This window comes from Callorhinus ursinus, unplaced genomic scaffold (assembly GCF_003265705.2).
Source record: "Callorhinus ursinus isolate GAN/ISIS: 27379988/994484 unplaced genomic scaffold, GSC_fseal_2.0 scaffold55, whole genome shotgun sequence".
Taxonomy (NCBI): Eukaryota; Metazoa; Chordata; class Mammalia; order Carnivora; family Otariidae; genus Callorhinus; species Callorhinus ursinus.
This window is the reverse complement of record NW_027397117.1, coordinates 1,833,871-1,856,793: the sequence shown is the minus strand read 5'-3', so window position 1 is coordinate 1,856,793 and position 22,923 is coordinate 1,833,871. Positions and strand designations below refer to the sequence as shown.

Genomic DNA, 22,923 nt, shown 5'->3' with positions numbered 1-22,923 from the left:
CCTACTTTGCCCTACTTCCACGCCCAGATTCCCGCTCGGGACACTCAGGACACTCCGCCGTGGCCCGCTGTGTCAGGATGGAGGGCGGGGAGGGCCCAAAGGCCCACGCACTTTGTGTTCAAGGCTTACCCCCTGCCTCTGAGGCCACTCTGAACACTTCCAAGGGGCAATCCACTGAGGGAGCAGGGATGGAGCCCCAGGCTTGGGATGATGTCTGTGGCTCGGCGTCTTGCCGGAGGGGAGGAATGTTCTGGGACTCCAGATGACTGAGAGGCAGGAAAGCAGCCAGAGTTCTCACCAGCTCCTGGGCTTCTGCCCAGCTTGAGCCTCACCCCAGACCCCCTCTGCAACTGTCGGGTGTGGGACAGACCCCAAACCACCAGGGCACGGGGGCAGGAGCACAAAGAGGCTCCAGGCACATGGATGGAGATGCTGGGGCATAGGCAGCTCTCCAGAGCACCGGCCTTGTCCTCCCCCCTCTCCGGGGTGCAGCAGGAGCAATGCTCAGTCACTCCCGGGTCATTTTGTGAACCGGGACTGGGCAGCTACAGCAGCAAAGCCCTGGGAGCCCAGTGGGGGTGCTCATGGCCCTCGCGTGCGGAAGGGCGGTGGGTGCTGCAGCTGCAGACCCAGGAGGATGGGGCTGACCTGGGGGTCTGACACATCATGGACGCAGGCCCTGCAAGGGCACTCCTGGGTGGGGGAACCTTGGGTCTGGGGCCCGAGGTGTTTGGATGGGGGGAGGGGGGTGCTCTTTAGCTCAGCAGGAGGGAGATCCTCCTCAGGGGGAGTAGTGCCCAAGGGCTGGCGTGCTGTGACCTTGAGGTTGTGTCTCCAGTGCCCGGGGACACGGGAGCCCCGGCTGGACCTCTGCCTGCAGGGGAGCATGGGCTGAGGCTGCGGGAGGGGAGGGTGAGAGGGCCCTCAGGCCTCTTCCAAGTTTGAGTCAACCAGCCTCTCCCACCGCCCAGTCTCCCAAAGGGCTAATGTGGAGGAAACCTGCCCCACCAGCCACTGACCTGCAGTCCCCTACGGGAACACCCTTACTCTCTCTTAGCCAGCAGGCAGGGACCGGCTCCTCATCTTGGCATTCAAGGCCCCCATGACTTGCTCCCCGGCCCGTCCTCACCGGGTCCTTGCATCAGGGGACTTCTTCCTTCTCCTCTTTCCCCCACCCTCTGCCACCCTGCATTCTTACCCCCAAGCGTCTGCTCAGGTCACCCCTCACCTGTAGTTCCACCAGAGCCCCCTCCCCCATCCCTTCCCTGTGAGCAGTTCCCCTGAGCCCTGCTGTGGGGCCTAGCGCTTTAGCTCTACGCCTCCTTCAGGTACTGCCGGTTGTCTCCCTCCCGGACGTCTCCCCGCTGGACGGTGAGCTGGGTCCCCTCAAAGACAGAGCTGGGTGGGGGCCGGGCAGGCGCCAGGCCACTGTGGGCTCAATGGGGGGAGGGGGTAAGGAGGTGGGGATGCCATGTGTGGTCCCCCCCCCACGTCCTTCCCCGCAGTCCCCGAGACCAGAGCAGAAGAAAGGATGACAGGAGAGCCGAGTGCAGTCCCTAAAACAGGCTCTTTAATAACATTTATGTCTTCACTGAAGAGCTTCGCTTTTCCCACCCAGCGCCGGGCTGGGGCCGGCCGGGTCCGCTGGACGGCCGGATGGACGGGCACGGGTTGGGGCGGGGGGGCGACCGCACGGCGGGCGGCGGGGCCAGGCGGCCCCAGGCCCTTGGCGCCGCCGTGCGGGGCTAGTAGAAGGAATACTGGTTCTCGACGGCGCGCGTGTGGCCCCGCGCTCCTTCGCCCGGCGCGGCCTCCGGGGGCTCGTCGGCGCCGCCGCCCCCCGCCTCCAGGAGGCGCTCGGCGCTGTTGCTGCGGCTGCGCGCGCTCAGCGGGCCGTCGGCGGGGCGCGGGGCGGCCGGCGCGGACGCGGCCGAGGACGACGAGGCGGACGAGGACGAGGCGCCGCCCGCCTCCGAGGGCGAGGCGGGCGGGCAGGCGGCCGCGGCCAGGCTGGAGAAGTAGTGCTGGCCGGCCGGCTCGCTCCAGCAGGCGGGGGGCGCGGGCGCGGCGCTGGCCGAGGGCCCCGGGGCTGCGGCGGGAGAGCGCGGGCGCGTCAGGGCCCAGCCGGGCACCGTCGCCCCCGCTGTCCCCAGCCCCGGCGCGTCACACGCGGACGCGCAGACCCGCAGGAACGGGGTAGCCTGGCTCTCCTGGTTCCAGCCCCCCCCCTCCCTGGATACCTAATGTCACGGGGACGGGCGACAGGGCACACACAAACCCACATGTGCCGGACACCCTTCCCCGCCCCCCAGCACTTCCTTCAGCAGCTCTGCGCCCGAGCCCCAGCTTTGCAGGGGTCTAGGGAATCCCTCAGCGCTGCCTCTGAGCGACCACCTTCCGCCTGCCCCCAGTCACTCAGGACCCGGACCTGGTCCCTGCGCTGCCCCCCTCCCTCCAACCCTGATGGCCCGGATTGCTTACAACTGCCCAAGACCTGGTGTTCATCCCACGGGGGGGGGGGGGGGCGGCGGCTAGCGGTGCTGGGCAGCAGCCTGTGGGTGACGCCCTCCCCCTACGGCCCACCTGTCCGCTTGAGCCATCACATAGGCCAACTGGGAGAAATCTTACCGGGTGCGGGGCCCTGGGCCCGCACATAGCTGCGGAGGGTGATATCTGCAGAGCCGCCGGACTCCAGTGGGATCGGGTGGGTGTGGAAGTGGCGCAGCATGTCAAGCACGGACTGGAACCACAGGTGCTGTACGTGGCACTGCCCGTGGCTATTCAAGGACAGGCGCAGGTGCTGTGGGCACAGGAGGGTGTGGTCAGTGGTGGGGGCCTGGGCTAGCCAACTGCTTTGCAAACGCCTTTGAGGGTCATTACCAAGTCTCACAGAGACCATATGGGGCTGTGTCAGAGCAGGGGCACCTCACACACTGAGCCGCCTCTTAGGGGGTCACTCCGGTAGTGAGGATGGGGAAGGAGGGTAACAGCCAGGCTGGGGACTGAAGGGAGCCGTGCATTTAGTCCCCATGCTAGGAGCACATGCATCATGCCCTTTGCACCCCCATCTCTAGTCTCCAATAGCCCCAGAAGGTAGAGATTGTAGTCCCCATGTTAGCGATGGGGAAACGGAGGCATAGGGAGGGAGGGAGTCACCCACAGTCACAGAGCTAGGAAGAAAACTCATTTGTGTGATTCTCCCAGCCTTGCAGGCTAGGAGTCGGCCTGCTGTTCCTGCAGAGCCAAAGCCCGGGGTCCGGCGGGGGGGGGGTGGTGGTGCAGAAAAGACCCTGAGTCTAGCTGGGGAGGAGTGACCACATGTCCTTCTTAATGGTACTGCAGTGGGAGCACCTGGAGCACAGGGAACAGAGCTGGTTCCTCCGTGGGTCTCCAGGGCCTGCATGTGACAAGTGCCACAGGGAGAGGAGCCACAAGCCTGTGGTCTCTTGTGGTGAGCCACAGGTCTCTGGCTTCAGCCCTATTTTGCTCAATGTGTGTCCTGCAGGAGGAAGAGTAGCTGTCTCTGGGGGGAAGCTGGCCTGGCCCCCTGCATAAAGGACAGAGAAGCCCTGGGGGTGGAAGGTAGTCCCATGAGTGAGTTCTGCCGCTCAGCAGGGCCAGAAAGTGCCAGAACAGTGTGGCGAACCCAGGGAGCATTCCTGGCAGCCCAGGGCAGGGGCTCAACTGGAGAGGAACAGCCTAGTGGGGTCCTACCACAGCATCAAGTCTGGGTAGGGCCTTTGAGGGCATAGGCCTAGGCAGACTTGGGGCTCAGGGGGAAGGTGCAACTCAATTTTCAGGAAAACCTTCCAGACTTTTATTATCCGAAGGTGAAAAGAGCTGCCTAGGGGGTGTGCACACAGTAGGCTGGAGGTCCTGCTCTATCCCACGACTAACTTGTCAAACCCTGGATAGTCACCCAGCTCTGAGGGCCGCAGCTGGGGTGAGTTCAAGGCTGGGTCATGCCCTAGGAAGGAGAGGAGCCTCCCACCCTGCTTCACCACCCCCCACTCCCCCACCCCACCATACCCCCATAGAGGGCTGGGCACCATCCTAGCCTCTGGCTTGGGCACGAGTCAGATCCAGGCGCTCCCGGGAGGCCACATGAGGCGATGCTGCCCCAGAAGGAAACTTCGGGCTGCCAGGGACAGCGCTACGCGCCCCGTTGCCAGAGGAACTGGTAAGGGCAGCTGCTTTCCAAGGACGTACCCCGGGGGAGGTGCTGCCTCTTCCATGCTGGGGCCACCGCTGCCAAGGAGAGATGCCCAGGGAGCCAGGGGAGGGCCTGTGCCAGGCCAGCCGGGGGTTGGGAGACTGACCACCAGAGGAGGGCTGGAGCAGGAGTCCTGGGGTGCCCCCTCCTCCAGCAGGGACGGACCGTAACGGTGTCCTGGGAGGAGCCGGGGCCGGGTCTGTTGCCTTATCGGAAATTTGGGATGGTGCGGGGAGCGGGGTCGAGGTTCCCGCCCATTCTGGTCTCATTGTAACCACAACCCCCCCACCCCAACATCATTAACTTTTCTGTCATATTTTCCTTTGCACCTTATTGTTATTAGCACACAGTGTCCTTCCTCGAGAGCCCTCCATCTGGGCACAACTGCTACCCCCTTGCTGTGCCCTGTCTGGATCTCCCTTCTTCACCTCGAGGATTCTCCATCCACTGCACACCTCAGGTCACTGACCCCTTATTCTGGCTGGTGGGGTCAGGAGAACCCCTTCCCCTGCAGACCCTGCATGGCGGCCCTGTGGCCCAGTCTGCTTCCTCCTCTCCTGCCCAGCTCTTGAGGCCCGCCTGTGTGTGGTTCTGTGACCCTGGGGCTGCCATGGGCCTAGCTCAGAGCTGGGGCTCCGGAGGGGTTGGCGAACTGACCTGAGCAGGGAAGGAGACAGGCTAGCTGCATGTGGGTGGGGCAGGAGGGCCTTGGTTGACCTTGGCCCTGCACCAGCGTGGCTGTGGGCAGAGACCCCCAGAAGCCTTAGTGGTTAAGCGATCCCCAATGCATAGGGTCAAAGTGAAACCCTCAGAAGGGCCCGGCTTCCTGTGGGCTCAGCCACCAGCGGGCGACTTCCCCATCTGGATAATTAAGAAGCCACATCTGGGGCTGACTACACCCCTCAGGGAGGTGTGTGGGGGGATGCAGGTGGGGTGAGGGCACGCCCGTGGGAAGTCGTGCCTGCTCCTGGAGCACAGGTGCAACCTCAGGACCAGGACCACCTCATTACCCGTCCCTCGGGGCTGGCCACACTGCTCCCGTGTGCCCCGCCTCCCCCCCCACTGCCGCCTCCCCCACCCCCTCAACGCCCTGGCTGACTTGCCTTGGCCTTGCCCTGGAAGTTGAAGGTCAGCACGTACTCCCCAGGCCGAGTCTCACTCTGGCGGATCACGAAGAGGCCGTGGCTCCGGGGCCCGCCTGCTAGCACCAGCTGAGCTGCCCTGACCCGTGACAACGTCCCGTGGAACCAGGGGTAGTCCGAGAGCTCCAGCTCAGGCTCAGCCTCCGGCTCCAGCTCCGCTCCCTCCTCCCCTGGAGAGGGAGGGCAGTGTGAGGGGCGTGGGGGAGGGAGCGGAAGGGGTGAGTAAACGAGAGAAGAGATGCCACAGCTTCTTGGGTATTTGCATAAAATGCTGTTTGAATATTCTTAGAAGGAGTCAGGGAACCAACCCAACTCACTAGTTCAGTGTATCAGGTAAACTGAGGCACAGGAAGACCGACTGTCCCGGAGTCACTCTATAAGTCAGCAGGAAACCGGGGAACAAGTCAAGTCTCCTTGTCCCCAACCCCTGGTTCCAACCCTTGACACTCCACTCCTTCCTTTTCCATGGACTCGAGGGCCTGTGGGAGGGATCACCCTCACAAAAGCCAGAACCACTGAGCTGCCATGCAGTGTTCCCGTCAGGATGGAACATCACGGCTTCTGAGGCTCAGGAGGGCCCCTGAGGCCTGGGGGAGGGGTGGGGGGGGCAGGAAGCAGGCCCAGGGAGAGAAGACTGTGCACACACCTGTATTATTGCTGTCCCTGCCGCCGCCACCCGAGGACTCCAGTGTCTCCAGGAAGGTCTCCAGCGGGACATGGACCAGGGACTCCCCAACGCCATCGCGGGCTCTGCTGTGTGGTGCTGTCACCACGGCTGCTGTTGTCTCTGGGGGCCGGGGCAGGTCCGCTGCTGGAGAAGAGGTGGGGGGGGCGGGGAAGCGCATGGGTCTGTTGGGCCATCCGGGCACCAGCACCCCCGCTAACCCTGCCCTCCACTCCCCCTGGCCAGCCCCGCCCCCACCTACCGTCTGTCAGCAGCTCACAGCTGCAGGAGGCCACTCGGCTGGCCAGGCAGCCTCCCCGGGTGCAGGACAGCTCGGCGTCTTCCTCACTGTCCCTGCGAAGGCAGGAAGGCACAACCGTGTCCCACCATGGGACTCAGACCCCGAGCACGGGCTGCTCGCGGAACCCCAATGACGGCTGACAGTCCCCATGGCCAGCAGCAGCCCTCTCCTGCTCGTCTGGGTCCCTCTGCCTCCATGTCCCTCCGTCCCAAGCCATCAGCTTGCTCTGTGGCCACCAGGGACATGCCTGGGCCATAAGGAGAGGTCTCCGAGTGGGTGCAGTCCTCCTTGAGGCCACATGAGCCCTTCCCACTGACCCACGAGGGGCTGGCCTCCTCCTGGGACCCCAGGGGGTGTCCCTCAAATGATTCCAGGGCAGCTCCCTCCCCTGCCACGGCCTTTGCCTCCCTGCCTGCGACATGAGGTGTCTGGGACCCAGCCAGTTCCAAAAGACTGCAAAGTGAGGTTCACCTTCACAGGGGCTGGGGGAAGAATTTGCACAGTAGATGGCTGGGGGGCGGTGACAGAGGACGGAGCACAGCCATTGGGGGGATGGGGCAGGGAAGGGGGGCCTGGAAGGCACTCAGGCCTTTAATTGCGCTTCCTCAAATGAAGCTGTTAATTAGAAAGCAGCAGCCCCTCCCCCCGGGGCCTGACTCACCCCATTAGCCAGAAGAGCCAAATGCTCGGCTGTTGGCCGGCCTGCCCCTCCTACTCCCGGCCTCGGATCGCTCCTGGATCATGAAGCCAGGCTCCCCGCTGCTCCTCCTCACACAGCTGCCCGGTACTGCCCTCTGCTTATTACTAGCCATGGCTCCCCATTGCCTCCGACCTACCAGCTTCCTAGGCTCTCATCACAACCTCCCGCTTCAGCTCTACGCCTGGCCGACCAAAGGCCTGGACATCCCCTGCAAGTCCCAGGCCCTTGCGCCCCTCCCGTCTTTGGCTGGGCAGTCCCCTCTGCCTGGCTCAGGCCCGCTCTTCCTTTAAGTCTCGGAGGAGGAGAGGAGTACTTCTACCAGTATACCTTCTCTGAGCCCCAGGGCCGGATTCGGGGCCTTGCCTCTGTTCTGCCACCTCTGGCCCTTTGCGCTCGCCCCGCCACTGCCCATTTCCTAGTGCTCTCAGATTCCCCTGGAGTAAGGACAAGTCCCAGTCCGACTTTCTTCCAGCTCCCTAGGCCCTGGCCCTGTGGAGCAGGCCCCCAAGAGCCTATTGGGGCTGGGGGTCCGAATGAGCCTGGCCAGGACTGCCGTGAGAAAACCCATCTCCCAAGCTCAGCTCCCTCCCTCACCAGAAACCTCACCCTGTAAGGGGGGGGGGGGACCATGGAGCACTACCCAGCGGGGCCCCCACCTCATCCACCCATCCTGGGGCCACCTGGGCACTCACCCGGGGTCCACGCAGCCCTGGATATCAGCCACCCATGAGTGCTTCTGCAGTGAGTCAATGGTCTCCAGGATATACTCAGCTCCGTTCTCGACCTGGGGAGGGGGTGGCCAGGAGTCCAGCCCTCAGTGCAGGGCTGCAGACTCCAGGGCAAATGGCTCATCCCACCCCTCCGCCACGGGGGCTCACTGGTGTGGGCAGCAGGGAAGACAGTGTGGTCACCGTCGGGCACCACCCCAAGCCCAGGCCAGAGTCCCTAGGACAGAGCCTTGGCCGCGCTTTCAGCAGCCCCTCCCTCCTGGGCCCAGCAGTGGGGATCGCTGGGGATGATATCCAGCCCCACGGAGCTCAGGTCCTCGGGCCCTGGAGATGCAACCTCTGAGCAAGCCACGCTGACCTGGCACCCCGGAGATGGGGTGAAAGAGCATCACAACCCTCAAGTCCAAGAAGGGCCGGCTGGCCTAGCACACGGAGCTGAGGGGCTCCCACGCCTTAGTGCCTAGAACTCTACCTCTTATGCCCCATGCCACTGGGAGAGGCAGTGCCCAGAGCGTCACCCTGCCCGTATCTGATGACCTCTTCCCAACAGCCCTGTGAAGGAGGTGGTAGGTTTTCCCCACTTTACGGAGGAGAAGACTGAGGGTCAGAGAGGTCGGGTGACTCGCTCACACCCGCACTCAGGGGCAGCGCTGGGACCTGAACCCAGATCTCCGTGATGCCAAGGCCCCGGGCTCTCAGCTTCGGGTGTGTCTCCTGGTGAAAATGCAGTTGCTGCCTCCCAGCAGCTCAGAGCTGGGAGGGGCCTCAGAGACCATCTTCCACCCCTGTCTGACTAGATGGGGAAACTGAGGCCCAGAGTGGGGCTGGTAGGTGAGCCCCTCTGCCTCGGGGCTCCTGGGTACCGTGGGCAGCACAGTGGCCAGCCGGCTGTCGGGAGCGAGGCTCTGGGCCTGCCTCACCCAGCATACAAGAAAGCCAGGCAGGGAGGGACTATGTCCTCAGCCCCCGGGGGCCTGGGGTGACTCAGGGTACGAGGTTGGCAAATGTTTGCTAAATGAATAAGGGAGTTTCGTGGCTAAATAAACAAGGATGAGTAAAACATAAACCCAACGAAGAGCCTGAAGAGGGAGGGTGGGGGCTTCACGCCTCTTTGGGGGTGGGGTGGTGGTGGAACCAGGCCTCCTTGGGGCCTTGGCTTCACAAACACTCAATGCTTCGAGGAGGCCCAGGGCCACAGCCCTGGCAGCCTGGAGCCATGTTCTCAGCAACCCAAGCAGGCCACCCTGGCGAGGCGGAGCCTGGGAAAAGGAAGAGCTGCCCCCAGACCCAGCGGGGTGCCTCCCCCGCCCACCCTCGGTGCCTCTGTGCCCTCTGTGGGACCAGGCAGGTCCCCACGCCCCAGTGCCCAGGGACGGGGCCATTTGCATAGGTGCTGTGGGCTGTGGGGTGGGTATATGCTGGTTCCAGTTGGGGAAGGGAGGCAAGGAAGGGGAACTCAGGGGACCTTCAACGGGCAGGGGGAAATGGGAACGGGGGGGCCCCAAAAGGTGGGGCCAGAGCCCGCGGTGCTCTAGCCCCAGGCCCGGGTTCAAGGCCTAGCTGTGTGCCAGGCATCTGTGGCCGGTCCTGGGCCCCCACCACCAGAGCTCCCTCCCGGGCCCTGCAGCAGGCTCCGCACCCTCTCTCCCACTGCAGTAGCCTCAGGCTGTGCTGCCCAAGGCGGAGGTGGCCTGGGGCGGCCGGGGGTGGGGCTCACCTTGAGCACAAACGTATTGTCTTTTTCTGGCATCTCCAGGGGCATAGTCGTGCGGACCTCGATGATGGCCGAGAGAGGGATGCTGACCTTGGGCCTGGAGGCCTGGGAGGCCAGAGGAAGCGTCAGTGAGAGAGTCACCCAGGGTCTTCTGAAAGCCTCTGCACCCTCCCACCCCTCAGAGGTCAGAGCCGCCCTCAGCTTGGAGCACCGTGGCAGCCCTGGCTCTTGCTCACAGGTGCATAAGTTGAGGGGGTTTCTGGGAAACAACAGGACCTCCCCACACAGTCACACAGCAAGTCACAGACAGAGCTGGGACCCAATTCTGAGTCTCCTACCTCTGAGCCCGAGGGGAAAACTCCACCTGGGCTGCCCTCCTGCCCTGTGTACCTACCATGTCTGTAGTCTTCACATTTTTGACCCCGACCCATAGTAAGCAATAGATTTGACATCGTGACCCACTACATATGTACTTGGGTAAGAAGGTCCCTGAAATGTCTCACCAGACAATGTTTATCCTGTATGTGATGGAGTGAGAGAATTTCTAGTCTATCCTAGTTCATTTGAGGAAAAAAAAAAAAATGCTGCCCTCCCCCTTTAGACCAGACTTTCCAGAGCATGGCTCTGGGGTCCCTGACTTAGAACAGGACTCCTGGAGAGGGGCAGGGCCGTGTCCCCGGGGGGAGAAAAGGGACCAGTGTGGGGTTTAACCAAGGTGAGCTGTCAGGGCTCCCAGGGAGGGCCGCTCTGTGCTAGGCCCTCCTCACTCTGCTCCAGGGCTCCTGGCCACGGCCCTAAAGTCCCCCCAGGGCTGGCTTGAGACTGAGCTTCCCGGCAGGGCTTGGGCTCCAGAACAGGGACTTTCTCTGGAGGAAAAGGGAAGGGCCGCACGCTGGGTGGGCAGGCTGATGGGAATTCCTGGTAGCACTGGCCGCCAGCCAGTGGGGGCAGGGCTGGGCTTGGAGCAGGGACTGAGGGCCTCGGTGGGCCAGGGCAGGCCATCCTGCCGGCCAGTGGGGCCGGGGCTCAGGGTCCCGGAGTAGGGAGAACAGACACAGATGGGCGGTGCGGGCCTGGTCTGGGGGCTCTAGCTGGGCTCCCGCTGGCCGGAGGGGCCGATTCCTGCGCCCGGCCTTCGAGATGCGGCTGTCCAAGCTCAGTGAGTGGCCTCTGACCCCACTCCAGCCACACTTCATCCTTCCCATTCCCTGGCCAGGGCCGGCAGGCGGTGCCATCCCTCCAGAGCTGAGGCACGAGTGGTGAATGGTAGGACGGGCGAGACTTTTTAAAAGAGAGGTCCCAGCTGCTGCACCTCCTCCCCCAAGGGCAGCGGACGCTATTTACAGCCAGGCAGCTGTAACTGCCACTCAGGCCCAGAGGCATTGAGCCCTGGGCCTCTGTCCTTGCCCTTTGGGCGACTCTGGGCCAGCCCCACCCCGCCTGCGCCACTCCCCGGGCCTTGGTCTCTGCTTGACGAGAGGTGGAGCTGGACTTAGTGGTCTAGGGTTTCTCTCAGGGGCCTGTTGGTGGGGGCCTGGCAGGCAAAAACCCCTTGGGAAGTCAGGGTCCTATGACTCAAGGCAATAAGTGTGTCCCCGGGAAATCATCTCTCCAGAGTCCATGCAGCTCGTGGGCACCCAGCCTTGGGGAGCCCACACCCTGCCCCTCCAGCAGAGAGAGGCAAGGAGGTGCACCCAGAGTCTGACAGCCTGGGAGACGGAGAGAGGCGAGAGGCTCAGGGTGACTAAAGGTGCCGGGGAGTAGGGAGGGCCTGGAGTGGAGGAGAGGGAGGGCTGGGTGGTTCTTGGGGTGCTGCCAACTGCTGCACCAGCACAACCTCCCACCTTTCCGAACCTCCCAGCACACAAGTAGCTCCCACCTCCACGCTCCTCCATTCTCAGGACCACCAGGGTGGTGGGTATAATTAGCCCGGCTCTGCCACCCACCAGCTCTGTGACTCTGGGCAGGCCACACCTCCTCTCTGAGTATTCCTTTGTTCTCTCTTTGGTGACCTGGGGATCATGATGCCCACCCTGTGGGGGGCCTGGGGGGATGAGATTATGCACCAGGCTTAGGGCTCGGCATGCCGTGTGCCCTCAGAAAATGGGCACTATTGTTACAATTATTCCCACTTTCCCAATAGGGCAGGTGTGCCACCCGGGAGGAGGCCCATAGCCGCCCCCAGGGCTCCGATGGTGAGCCCCCAAGCTGGGGAGGGGGCATGGTGCACTTAGGCGAGCAGCAGTGCTGGAGACAGCTAGAAGCTTAGCTTTCAAAACCTGGGTCAGATAAGGGCCACCCACCAGGGACTGGGCTGCAGCCTGGGAGCCGCACCGGGAACCAACACACTTCAGGCGCCCTCCCTGTTTGGGAGGCTCCAGCCACCCAGGAGCCCCGGATGAAGGATGGAGGAGGGCAGGCCGCCGAGCGGTGTGGCCCCGGAAGCCAGCTCCTGGCACCCTCAGCGGCCCCCCACGCTGGGCCGGGCGCTCACCTTGGGCGGCACGAAGAACTCGAGCCGGAAGCGCTCGCCGGCCACCGCCCTGCGCAGGAGCAGGCGACACTTCTGCCATTGGGCCGTGCCGCCCGGGCCCGCGGCCGCGTCGTCGGCCACCATAAAGCGCAGCGCGCCCTCGCGTTGGATGTCCACCAGCTCCACCTTGGCCGCCAGCGTCCGCGACAGCCGCAGGCGCCGCGTCCACTTGTCGCGCGGCTCGGCAGGGGGCTCGGCGGCCCGCGGGGCGGCGCCCGCGTCGGGCTCCGGCGAGGCGCGCCGGTGCCACATGTCGCGCACACCGTCTACCACGCACAGGCTCATGTTGCGCAGCGAGAAGCCCTTGCGGACGCGGGCCTTGGCCGCCGCCTGCGTCGACACGTCCTCCGAGCTCCGCGAGTGGCCGTAGGCGGCCGCCTTGATCGCCGCGGGCCCCGCCGGCTCCGGCTCCATGGCGTCGGGGGGCTCAGCTGCCCCCCGCGGCGCGGGCCCGGCCACCAGCACGCGGCGCACCTCCTCGCCGAAGACGTCCAGGAAGTTGGCAGCGAAGTGGCGGGAGAAGGAGGCCCCGGCGTCGGGCGTGTCGTAGGCCGGGTTGTCCCGCAGAAAGCGGCAGAACTTGTGCGCGAAGTCCACGGCGGCCGCCTGCGCATGCAGCTCGCAGAACTGCCGCCAGTCGGGGACCGGGGCGGGGGCGGGGGCGGCGGCGGGGCCGGGGGCGGGACCATTCATGGCTCCCGTCCCATCGCAGCCCCCTGCGGCTGTGGGCGACAAGAGCGCGGGGTGACTCTGGGACCTCAGCGCCCACCCGGCCCCTCTTCCCCCGGGGCTCCCTGGGGCTGTGTGTGTGTTGGGGTGGGGGGCGACATCATGCAGCCATTCGGAGCAGAGAAGGACGGCAGCGTCTGCAGGAGGGGGTCCCCTCCCCCCCCCCGTCACACTTTTGAAAGGGCATTCTCAAGGTCATTTCTGGGGCTGGCGGAGGCTGCGGTCCCAGGTGCCTTGATTTGGGGTCCCCACGAGCCTCCTGTTACCTAGCTTCCTAAGCTGACCTCTTCTGAGGGCCCCCAAAGGTGGGTGGACAGGAAGAAGTGTGCATTCCTCCCGGCTCTGCCTTTGAAATATGCCAAGAACCCAACCTTTCCTCCACTCATCATCCGGGCTGCCCTCCAGGGGCCCACATGACCTCTTCTCTCCCCTGCCATACTTTAGCAGCCTCTTCACTGGTCCCCCAGAACTTCGACTCATTCCCCCCCCCCCCCCCCCCCCCCCCCCCCCAGTCTGTTCTCCACCCAGGAACAGAGTCATCACTCCTCAAACAAGACAGATTAGGTCCCTCCTTTGCTCATAATCCTGCACTGGCGCCCATTCCACTCAGAGTAAAAGTAGAAGTCCCACCCATAACCCCCAGGCTGTCGCATGATCTGCCTCCACTTACCTCCCTGAGCCTATCTCCTGCCACTTCTTCCCACCCACTCTGCTCTGGCTGCTGCTGGGGCCCGCCCCAGGGCCTTTGCACCTGCAATTCTCTCTTGCACTTGCCCGGAACGTTCTTTCCCCCACACTCCCTCACCTCCTTCAGGTTTTTGCTCATCTACCATCCTGTCCACTAGCCTTCCCTGGCCCCCACTCTACTGAGAGTAAGGAATGCTCCTGTTCCAGCCAGCGCTGCTGTCTGCATGCCCTCGGCTTGCTTACTTTTCTGTGGTGCTTATTCCCATCTGGCATACCAGTTGTTCCCTTGCTTGGTTGTGCTGTCCTATCCCCCACTCCCCATCACACCCTTCCCCTGAGAATGCAATGTTTTAAGTGGCTATGTCCCCAGTGCTGGGCACAGGCTAGGCACGGGAAACACTGAATGAATGGGGGCGCCTGGCTGGCTCAGCCGGTAGAGCGTGCGACTCTCGATCTCAGGGTTGTGAGTTCAAGCCCCATGTTGGGTACAGAGATTACTAAAAAATAATAATAAAACACTGAATGAACAAATGGATGTGTCGGGCACGTCACAGCTGTCACTGCCTAAGCCCTCACATGGGGCCCGAGAACACGCAGCTCGTTGGCGATGGGCCTGGGATCCGCCCCCTGACTCCAGAACCCCGGGGCTCACCTTCCAGGGTGGATCAAGTAGGACCTGTTTTTCATACTGGCACTGAAGGCACTGCGTTCTCACCTCTTTCTGTCCCCATGGTCTGCACTCTTCCCACCTTCTGGAATGCTGTTCCCTCCGAGCTCCCATCCAAACCTGGCCTTCCTGAAGAGGTCCGCGGTAGGGCCTCCAGCTCGCTCCTGTTCCCAGGCCCATCCAGCCTATATTACTCTGGCTCGCCAAACTACTGGTGTGCCCAGGCATTTGGGGGCCTTGCCTCCTTGTCCCCCAAGGTGGCTACCGCTCCTGGGGGCACAGGTCCAGCCCGCTGTGTTTATATATTCCACCCCTGCCCCTAGGCTAGGGTGAAAATTACCAGTGGGGAGGAAGTGGGGTGATGAGGTCCTGCCCTGCCTTGGGGAGCCCCTGTCTGAGGGGGTCAGCCTGGTGTTAGGGGAACTGAGACAGGTCATGCCCCCACCTGTCCTCCCAGGATCCCCACATTTCCCAGCACGGCCCTTCCCTCAGAGCTCCTGGGAGCACCAGCTCATCTCTCCTCTGGGATCCAAACTCTGTAATTAAATGCCTGGTAAAAAATAGCTGCCCCACTTCTACGAGATCATCTGTGGGGCCTCTGGGCCATACGGCACCGTGGGAATTCCCGCTCACCTCGGGGCGACCTCGGCCATCGACCGGCAGTCAATAACCACAGGACAGCCCCAGGGAGGAAACGGGCCACTTGATGAGGCTAGTTAGCACAGAGGACAGTTTTCCCAACCGTCAGGGCTGCTCAGAGACTCCTATCCGGGCCTGAGAAAGAGGGTAGCTGGGAGTTAGGAAGGTTTCCTGGAGAAGGGGGGCGCAGAGTTGGCCTTTATGACAGTGAAGAGGGAAGCGGACGAAGACTGACCTTACCGCAGGGATGAACAGTAACTGGGAGGCGGACTTTCAGGACATAGTGGGTGGGATTGGGGGAGAATGGGGCCTGCTCGTCTTCCTTTCTTCATCTGGCTAACTCCTACTCATCCTTCAATAATGAATCCAGGGGCCACTTCCTCCAGGAAGCCTTCCCTGACCTCCCCCCTGCCTCCCCCCACTATGTGGCATGAGTGTCTCCTCCAAGCTCCAACAGTCCCCTCCCAGAAGCCCCTCTAGCAAGGTGCCAATTACCGGGTGCTCCAGCTGTCTGTTCCCATGTCTGTCTCCCCATCTGGTATAGACACTCGTTGGGGGCAGAAGGCAGGCACGAGGCATATGCCAGGAATGAAGGTGGAGGTGGGAATGCACCTGCCACCACCAGCACCACCGAGGCCTCTAGGGAAGGTGGAGAGCCAAGGCCTTGTCCTGACTTGCTGAGGGGCACATTTTGGGGGTGGGAGTGGGGAGAAAGCCCTGCAGGCTAAGCCTGTGAGGCTCTGTTCCTGTGCTCCAAGCCCACCCACTCAGCCAGCAGGGCTGTGCTCCCCACAGTGGCCTTTCCTCCCCGTTCTGCCAGGAGGCTCAGACTGGGTGACACAGCAGCCTGGGAAGCCAGCTCCCGGTGTGAACACCCATCTGCCCCACGTGGGGCTGGGAGGAGGGGCGGGGTGGGGGGGGGAGGAAAGCAGTCCCAGCGGGCATGTTTGCACATCAATCCCTGGTCCTCCCCATTCTTCCTGCGGGATGAAGGAGCAGAGCGGACGGACAGGGCCCTGGGGGGAGGCTCTCACAGCGTGCGTCCCAGCTAGTCCTCACTGGAGCCAGGGGTGGGACTCAGAGAACTTGCCACGGACATGGTGGCTGTGGCCATGCCCTGGGTGGGCACTGGCCTGGGAGGCACTGGGAGGTTAGGCCTGCCTTGACCTCCCCTACCCACCCTTGCTGGCTGGCCAGGAACCTAGTAGGCCTGAAGCCCAGCAGCCCTCAGTGTCCCCTGGGTCTGGCTGGGGCTACGTGGAAAGGACAGGGGTTGAGGCTCCAGAGGTCAAAGTTACAAGCAGCAGGGCCAGCAGGGAGCCCCACACTAGTTACGCATGGGGAGAGAGAGGCCCAGATGTGGCTTTCTGTGAAGGGGAGGCTGCCGGCCACAGCAGAGGGCTCAGCCCCAACCCAACTGCCCTTGGAGCCAAAACTGGGGATGAGACCAAGTGCAGGGATCTTGGCTGACCTGGGTTCAAGGCCCGACAGCCCCACTACCCTCTGGGTGAGGGACGCCAACCACAACTCCCACCTCTGAGCCTGTTTCCTCACTTTGAAATAGCGAGGAGGGCTACCCCTCCCTGGAAGGACAACACAGGAGGCAGATGGTGCACTGTTATAATCCACGTGTGGCCACGGGCAGAGCCGGGCCCCCCCCCCCCTCCGCCCCCCGCCAACCTCTGGGTGGTGAAGCCAGGAGGCTTTTCCAGTCCTCTCTAGGGACCAGCCAGTGTGTCACCCAATTAATGAGACAGGACCCTCCCCCATTCTGCGGGTGACCAGACCCAGATGTGGGAAGAGCAGAATCTCAGTGGGGAGGGGATCCTAGTGGTACCAGGAGCAGGGTGGCCGAATTCACCCCGGCCCCTGCCGTCTGGTTGGCCTGGAAGGTTCGTGGATGAATCCAGCTGGCCCTGGGCTCTCCCTCCTCCAGCGGCACCTTGGGGATCCCCCTGGGTCTTTGCCCCTGCCTGGATGGCCGTCCTCACTCTACCGACTACTCAAATTCTCCTTGGCATTTAGACTGTGTAAAACCTTTTCTTCCAGGAAGCCTTCCCCCTGCACTGGCCCTCCCTCCCTGAGCTCCCATGGCGCCAGTGGTCCTTGGCCCTCTTGCTTCTGTGGGCAGGGTCCCAGTTCCTCTGCCTATGGTCCTGGGGAGCCAGAAGAGACCTGCTGAGTCAGTGCGGGAGGGCGCTGGACTGGGCAACAGTGGGCTCGCCGTCTCAGGCCAGGCCCTGTGTCTCCTCAGGCCTTGGCTCCCCATCAGTGAAATGGGGTGCTGAGCAGTGGCCTCCAAGGCCTGGGGCTGTCATGGCCCTTGGATGCTGACGACTGGGGCCCCACTGTCACCCCCCTGGGACCAGGAATGGGCAGGGGTTGTCTCTCATCTTCAGGCTTCTTCTGTGAGGACGGGGGCGGGAGACAAAGGGTGCCCACCCGGACAGACCGCCCTCCCCTGATGCATCACCCTGCCGGTTTCGAGGCTCCGCTGGCCTGCCTGGCTCCTGTTTTTTTTTGTTCCCATTTCACCAGGGCCGACGCATGATGGGAGGGAGCGTCCGGGAGGCGAGATGGGGGAAGCCTAATCAAGTCCTTGCCTGTCACCTTTCCAAGCCGAGGATTCTCCTAACCCCGCGGCCAGGAACCCAGATGGAAGACCCCCACCCGCCCCTGACACACCCGGTTAGAGGCCTGGGAGAGGGGGCGGCTGGCCTTCCGGTGGTAAAAATAGCAGTCACAACTGGAACACAAAAAAGAAGGCCAATCATCAGCCCCTGCCACACGCAGTTCCGGACCCCACGGCCCAGTCATTCCTTAAAATATTGATGAGGCACCATGTGCCCATTCCTAATGGGCCGACGACCCAGCGATCCAACCCGCAGTGGGCAGAGGCCTGGGGGGCAGGAGGCACCAGCCTGGCCCACAACCTGCAGGGGCCTCAGGGCCTTGTGTGCGGGAACGCCAGCTGGAGCTTCTACCACCACAGGAGACGATCTGCCCCCAGGGAAGGGAAGGAGGCCCTGCAGGGCAAGCTAGCCACTCAGCACCCCAAAAAGCTGTCCTGGGGGGCTAGCCCTGGGTAAGCTCATCCAGCACCAAGGTCCTTGACCCTTCTCCTGCCCCCTCGCTCAGCTCCGTCCTCGGGGGAACACCCAGACAGCCAAGTGCCAAAAGGGGTGGTGAGGGTGCTCTGTTCTGCGCTGGGGTGGGCAGTGACCCCCAAAGAACCATTCATGATGGGGAAACTGTGGTCTCTACCCGGGGCCCCCCAACACAAGAAGAGAAGACAAGGCCTCCCTCGGCCTCAACCATGCCCACCAATGTCCTGTCCTCCAGGCTTCTCAGGATGGACCTGGCCTGGCCAACCCAACCCCACCCTTGACCACGAACGCTCCTTCTGTCCTCTGTGGGGCGGTCCCCTCCAGCCCCCACAGGACACAGACCACATCTGGGCTAGTCCTTCCTCCAGGAGTGCCTTCCGCCTATGGGCTGCCTGCCTGAGTTTCCCCCGCGGACGGAGACACAGAGTATACAGCGCACATTCCCCGTGTCACTGTTGGGTACTTGGGTGTTGGCTCTCTCGTCTAGTACCCGCCCCCCCCGCCGCCACTCCCAGCGCGTCCCCCCAGGGCAGACTCTGAACCAAGGCCTCCTGTGAGTGAGGTGTGGCTGGAATTCCCCAAGCCCCCCACACAGAATATCTATGTTCACCCCATGACCCCGGAGGAGGCCCAAGTGGGCATCATTTCTGGTCTTAACAACCTTGAACCTCCTGGGACCTTGCGGCTGAGTGGGTGTGGGAGGAGGGCGCTGTGGCTAGTGACAGGGACAGGTGCAGAGTAAGAGCCCTGGGGACTCTTGCCCTATATGGGTAGCAGTGGGTTGGGGGGGAGGGCGCTCAGGTGGGCCGGGCTTTTTGGAGCAGCAGTGTCTGTAGCACGGAAGGGGACCATCCTGCTCTCCCACACGGACTGATTCATGGGTCCAAGGCCCATGCTGAGGAGCAGCATTTGGAGGCGGCTGTCAAGAGCTGGAGCAGCTCTGGGCTCAGGCCCCCAACCCCCATGCCTTTCACCCACAGCCAGCCTTTGCCAACTGAGGGAGGGTGGAAGCCCTTCTGGTGAGCCCCTGGGCTTTCACGGATGCCCCCGATCTGGACAAGCCCTGCTGGCTCTGGGACCTGCAGACCCCTGGTCCTTGGGGGCCCCACAGCTGCTCCCATCCCAGAGGCCCCACTGCCTGCCTGTGCCCCCACCTGTACATCTGGTCATTTGACACGTGGGACGGTGGAGAAGGTTAACAGCCTGAGACCTCGGGGCACCTGGCTGGCTCAGTCAGAAGAGCCTGCAACTATTGGTCTTGGGGTTGTGAGTCTGAGCCCCATGTTGGGTGTAGAGACTGCGCACAGATAAAATCTTAAAAAAAAAAAAAAAAAGTCCTTAGGTAATTGGTTAAGAAATCAAAGCTTTACTTCTACTTCATCAATGTTCTGCCTCCATTCCTCTTGTCCTCTCACTGCTCTGAGCAGATGGCTCCTCCCTGGCCTCTCTGTTTCCCACTGTCCCCGCCAACCCCCAACAAATCCAGGCTCCACACTGTGGCCAAGGTCTTTTCCGAGAACCCACACCCATTTGAGCTATGTCCCTGTTTCAGACCCTTCTCTCACATCTTCCCTGCCAGGAAGAGAGGATTTGCCCATTGTACAGTGTGTAAAGAGGGTTCTGGCAAGGGCGGTGACTGACCTGTCATTCACTGGATTTGCACTGGGTTCCCACCGTGTGCCAGGAGACATCCTGGGGGGGTCCAGCGCCATAGAATGGGCGAGAGGGGAGGGTGGAGCTGAGTTCACATCTGTCCCTTTCTGCAGCATGCGCTACTCAAAACAGGGCCCTGTCCCTGGGGAGCTCTCCTCTGAGAGCATTCGGGTGGGGGGGTACCCAGGCCCCACCTCAGGAAAAGGAAAGGAGATGCCCACCCTGAGAAGGGGCATGCTGACAGGCTGAAGGGCAGGGGAGTCCAGAGCCGGGCCCTGGAGGAAATAGAAGTCAGATGAGCAGGCAGTGGGGCCCAGGACAGTGAGCTATGCTGGGGCCTGGGGGCTTAGGAGGGAAGCCCATTCTCCTTCAGGAGCACCTGGTGCTGGACAGTTCCTGGACAGCTGTCGGTGGAGTGCAGGCTGGGATGGCTCCAGCTGCACTCGCCCTGCCCTCCCTGGGTATAGAGCGGAGGCACCCCCTCTCCAGCTTGAAGTCTCTCCCAGTGCCTTGGATCTCACCTAGGCCTGGATTCATACCCTTCCCAGACCTCTCTGGCCCAGCCCCTGATACCTGTAAGACACCCCCCCTCAACTCCTACTACCCAGCCCACCAGTCTGCCTTCTGACTTTTCCATGACACACATACCAGTGACTCCTAACCGAGACCTCCAATACCCCCTCCCCCCCACCCCAGTTCTGAGTATCACAGACCTCTGGGTACTAACAGGTGCTTATAAAGCTTCCTTGGATCTTTCCCTGAACAACTGAGCTCCCACCCTGGCTGATCTCCAGGCACCTCAAACTTACCACTTCTGAGTTCTATTACATTCTCTTCCTCCAACCCCTGCTTGCTCTCCGCCCGGAGTCTCAGCACCCAGCCTGGCATTGCCCCACCTGCTCCCACTCCTCTGCCCCAACAGCCGCCAGGCCCCTGAGCTGGTGGAGGCCTTGGGAACACCCCCTCTGTCCTGTCCCCGCCTCCACCCTCCCTCTCCTGCCCCTCTACAATAGCACCAGACCATGAGCCCCCAGCAGGTGTTATACCCACCCCACAGGTGGGCCCTATCCACAGAGGGTCCGAAGTATCTGGAGAATGGAGCCCAAACCCTGCATCATCCAGAGGAGTCAAAAGATGCTATAGTCCTACACACTGATACCCTGCCTTGATTTGCCCAAAGAGGTGTGGGCTACAACCTCCTCTAGACAGAGGAAGGTCTGAAAACAGACCTAACCAGGTGAGGGGGGAAGAGAAACTTCCCCAAGGCTCCAAGGCTGCCGCCGCCCCTCGGTCCCATGTGGACAATGAGGAGCAGGAAGTGAGGCAGACTCCAAGAACCCCATGGGCACAGCAGCCAGGAGACCCATGGCACCTAAAACCCTAATTCCACACAACCCAGGATAGGTACACAGTGCAAGAGGTACACGACCAAGCTCTTGTCAGAGACAAGTGGCTTAGAGGCCTGGCTTGTTGGTTGAGTGGCTCTGGCCTAAGTCATTTCACTTCCCTGATCTGTTTCTTTCTCTGTAAGATGGGGATAATAATAGTACCAAACCCACAGGGCTAATGTGAAGATTACATGAGACTTGGCACATCAACTCAAAACCAAATGCTCAGCCTTGGGGGAAGCCCACTCTTTGTTGTGGTTGTGTGTGTGTGTATTCTCCCTAGGAGACCCACTAAGGAGGGAAGAAGGGTTTAGAAAATTTAGACACATTTTCCACAGCAGGTAAGAGGAAAAGCGTGTATATAGAAACCCTCGATTACTTAGAACCATTCAACTAACCTGCTTCAGAATCTCTTGCCCACCATCATGCATGCCCTCTAGAGGGAGAGAGGAGTACAAGGGAGCAGTTGGTGAGAAACTCTGCCTTCCAGACCCCCACAAACGCCCTGACTCATGCCAGCCTAACAGCACTGACCCCTACTGCCACACCTCTCCCAAATTTCCTAGGGCTGTAAGGTTCTAGGTCACTCCCCTGACCAATCGCCTCCTGGATGGAGCAGGGAGGCCAGGAAGGAAGAAATCTGTTTAAAGTAGCCACAGAGTTGGGGGGGGGGGCCTCAGGTCACGTCCCCCATAGAGGCAACCACAGCCTCTTAGGGAAACCTCCCCTCCCTCCCCCTGCCCTCACTCACCCCATGATCAGTGGCCTGTGTTGGAGTGGACAACTCTTGCTGGTCACCCAGCTAGGAGGGAGGCAGCACCATCTCCATTTTACAAGGTACATAATGGAGGCTCAAAGTGCAGAGGCAGGGTTCAACCCGGGTTTGACTCCCAACCCTGAGGTTCTCCCCTGCACCAGGTCGGTGTGAACACCGATTCTGGCTTATCCACGTTCAGTTACTCCTGAGGCTGGCTGCCCGATCCGCCCTGAGGATCCTAAGGCACCCCAGTCACTGCAGACTTCTCCCTCTGAAGACCTCACTTCGTGGGCTGATGGGGGGGCTTGGTCGGGTCCCAGCCTCTGCCTGGCCTTGGCGGGCTGGGCTGGCGCGGTTCCGGGCCGCGCGCGGCCCGCAGGTTCATCAATGGCTGAGGCCGAAGGGCCTGAATGGAGGGCATGAACCCGCCCCTTCTTAAAGGCGCCGGCCTCTCGGGCACCCACAGCGGTCCTCCCCACTCTCGAGGGCGGTCGGAGAGCTCCCGGGGTAGGCGGACCGAACTGGTGACCGTGAGAAAGACGGCCTGGGCCGAATGGAGGGCGTGCCGGCCCGGCGACTGTGGACTGGATAGGGTGCTCCCGGGGCTCGCACCCTCCTTCCAGGTTGGCCCGGCCCCCCGCCCTCGCAGCCCAGGGAAGGGACGCGGGCTCCCTCGCGACGCTCCCCAGCCGGAGACCCCTCCTCCAGGGGGCCCGCTGCGCTCGCCCCACCGCGGGCCCTGGGCCCTAGGAGGGGGCGGGGGCGCAGCTGCTCCGGAGGCGGCTCGGCCCCTTCCGCTACTCCCGCCCGGCCGGGAAGGGGGGGTGTCGGCGAGTGGGTCCCCGCCGGGGGCGCATCCCCTCCGTCGCGCTCCCTCCCACCCGCGCACACAAAGACGACACGCGCGGACCAGGGCGCGTGCGGCCGCGCTTCCCGGGGCAGCCGTGCGCACACACACGCACGCCCTCAGGGACTGCCCGGGTCTGAGGAGATGGACGAGGGAACTGAGGACAAGCAGACCGTACCTACACGCGCTCAGCTGTGATCGGGCGGGCCGGGGCGCCGGCGGAGCGCTGCCCCGACCGCGGCCCGGCGGCTCATGGCCCGCGGCGGGTTCGGGCTCCCTCCGGGCGGGCGCCGGCGTTGGCTGCGGCTCCTCCTTCCCTCGTCCGCAACCTCGAAGGCTCGTGCGCTCCTCGCGGGCCCTGCGCGGCCCCGGCTCGGCTGTCCCGGCGGCCGAGCCCCGCGCGCTGCGAGCCCAGCCCCGCGCCGCGCGCGCCCCGCCCGCTCCCCCTCGTGCC

General features: G+C 62.9%; 1 protein-coding gene and 1 non-coding gene across 4 annotated transcripts in view; one reads left to right on the top strand and one right to left on the bottom strand.

Moving 5' to 3' along the window:
- Positions 1-1,548: 1,548 nt before the first annotated feature.
- SH2B2 (SH2B adaptor protein 2) overlaps positions 1,549-22,923 on the bottom strand; it is a 23,105-nt gene continuing 1,730 nt past the window's right edge. The window contains exons 1-9 of one of the 3 annotated variants that reach the window (XM_073884184.1): positions 22,648-22,883; positions 11,957-12,717; positions 9,466-9,567; positions 7,713-7,804; positions 6,282-6,373; positions 6,002-6,166; positions 5,317-5,525; positions 2,629-2,800; positions 1,549-2,089 (exon numbers count right to left, since the gene is read on the bottom strand). In XM_073884184.1, coding sequence (XP_073740285.1) covers positions 1,746-2,089; positions 2,629-2,800; positions 5,317-5,525; positions 6,002-6,166; positions 6,282-6,373; positions 7,713-7,804; positions 9,466-9,567; positions 11,957-12,688 — 1,908 coding nt within the window. In that variant the 5' untranslated portion in view covers positions 12,689-12,717; positions 22,648-22,883 and the 3' untranslated portion in view covers positions 1,549-1,745. Of the gene's footprint in view, positions 2,090-2,628; positions 2,801-5,316; positions 5,526-6,001; positions 6,167-6,281; positions 6,374-7,712; positions 7,805-9,465; positions 9,568-11,956; positions 12,718-22,647; positions 22,884-22,923 lie in introns of those variants that run through there. The other 2 variants (XM_025864559.2, XM_025864560.2) reach the window with 2 other exon arrangements.
- Positions 13,827-13,899, top strand: TRNAE-CUC (transfer RNA glutamic acid (anticodon CUC)). Its single transcript has one exon. It is a non-coding gene; the product is annotated as a tRNA-Glu (tRNA).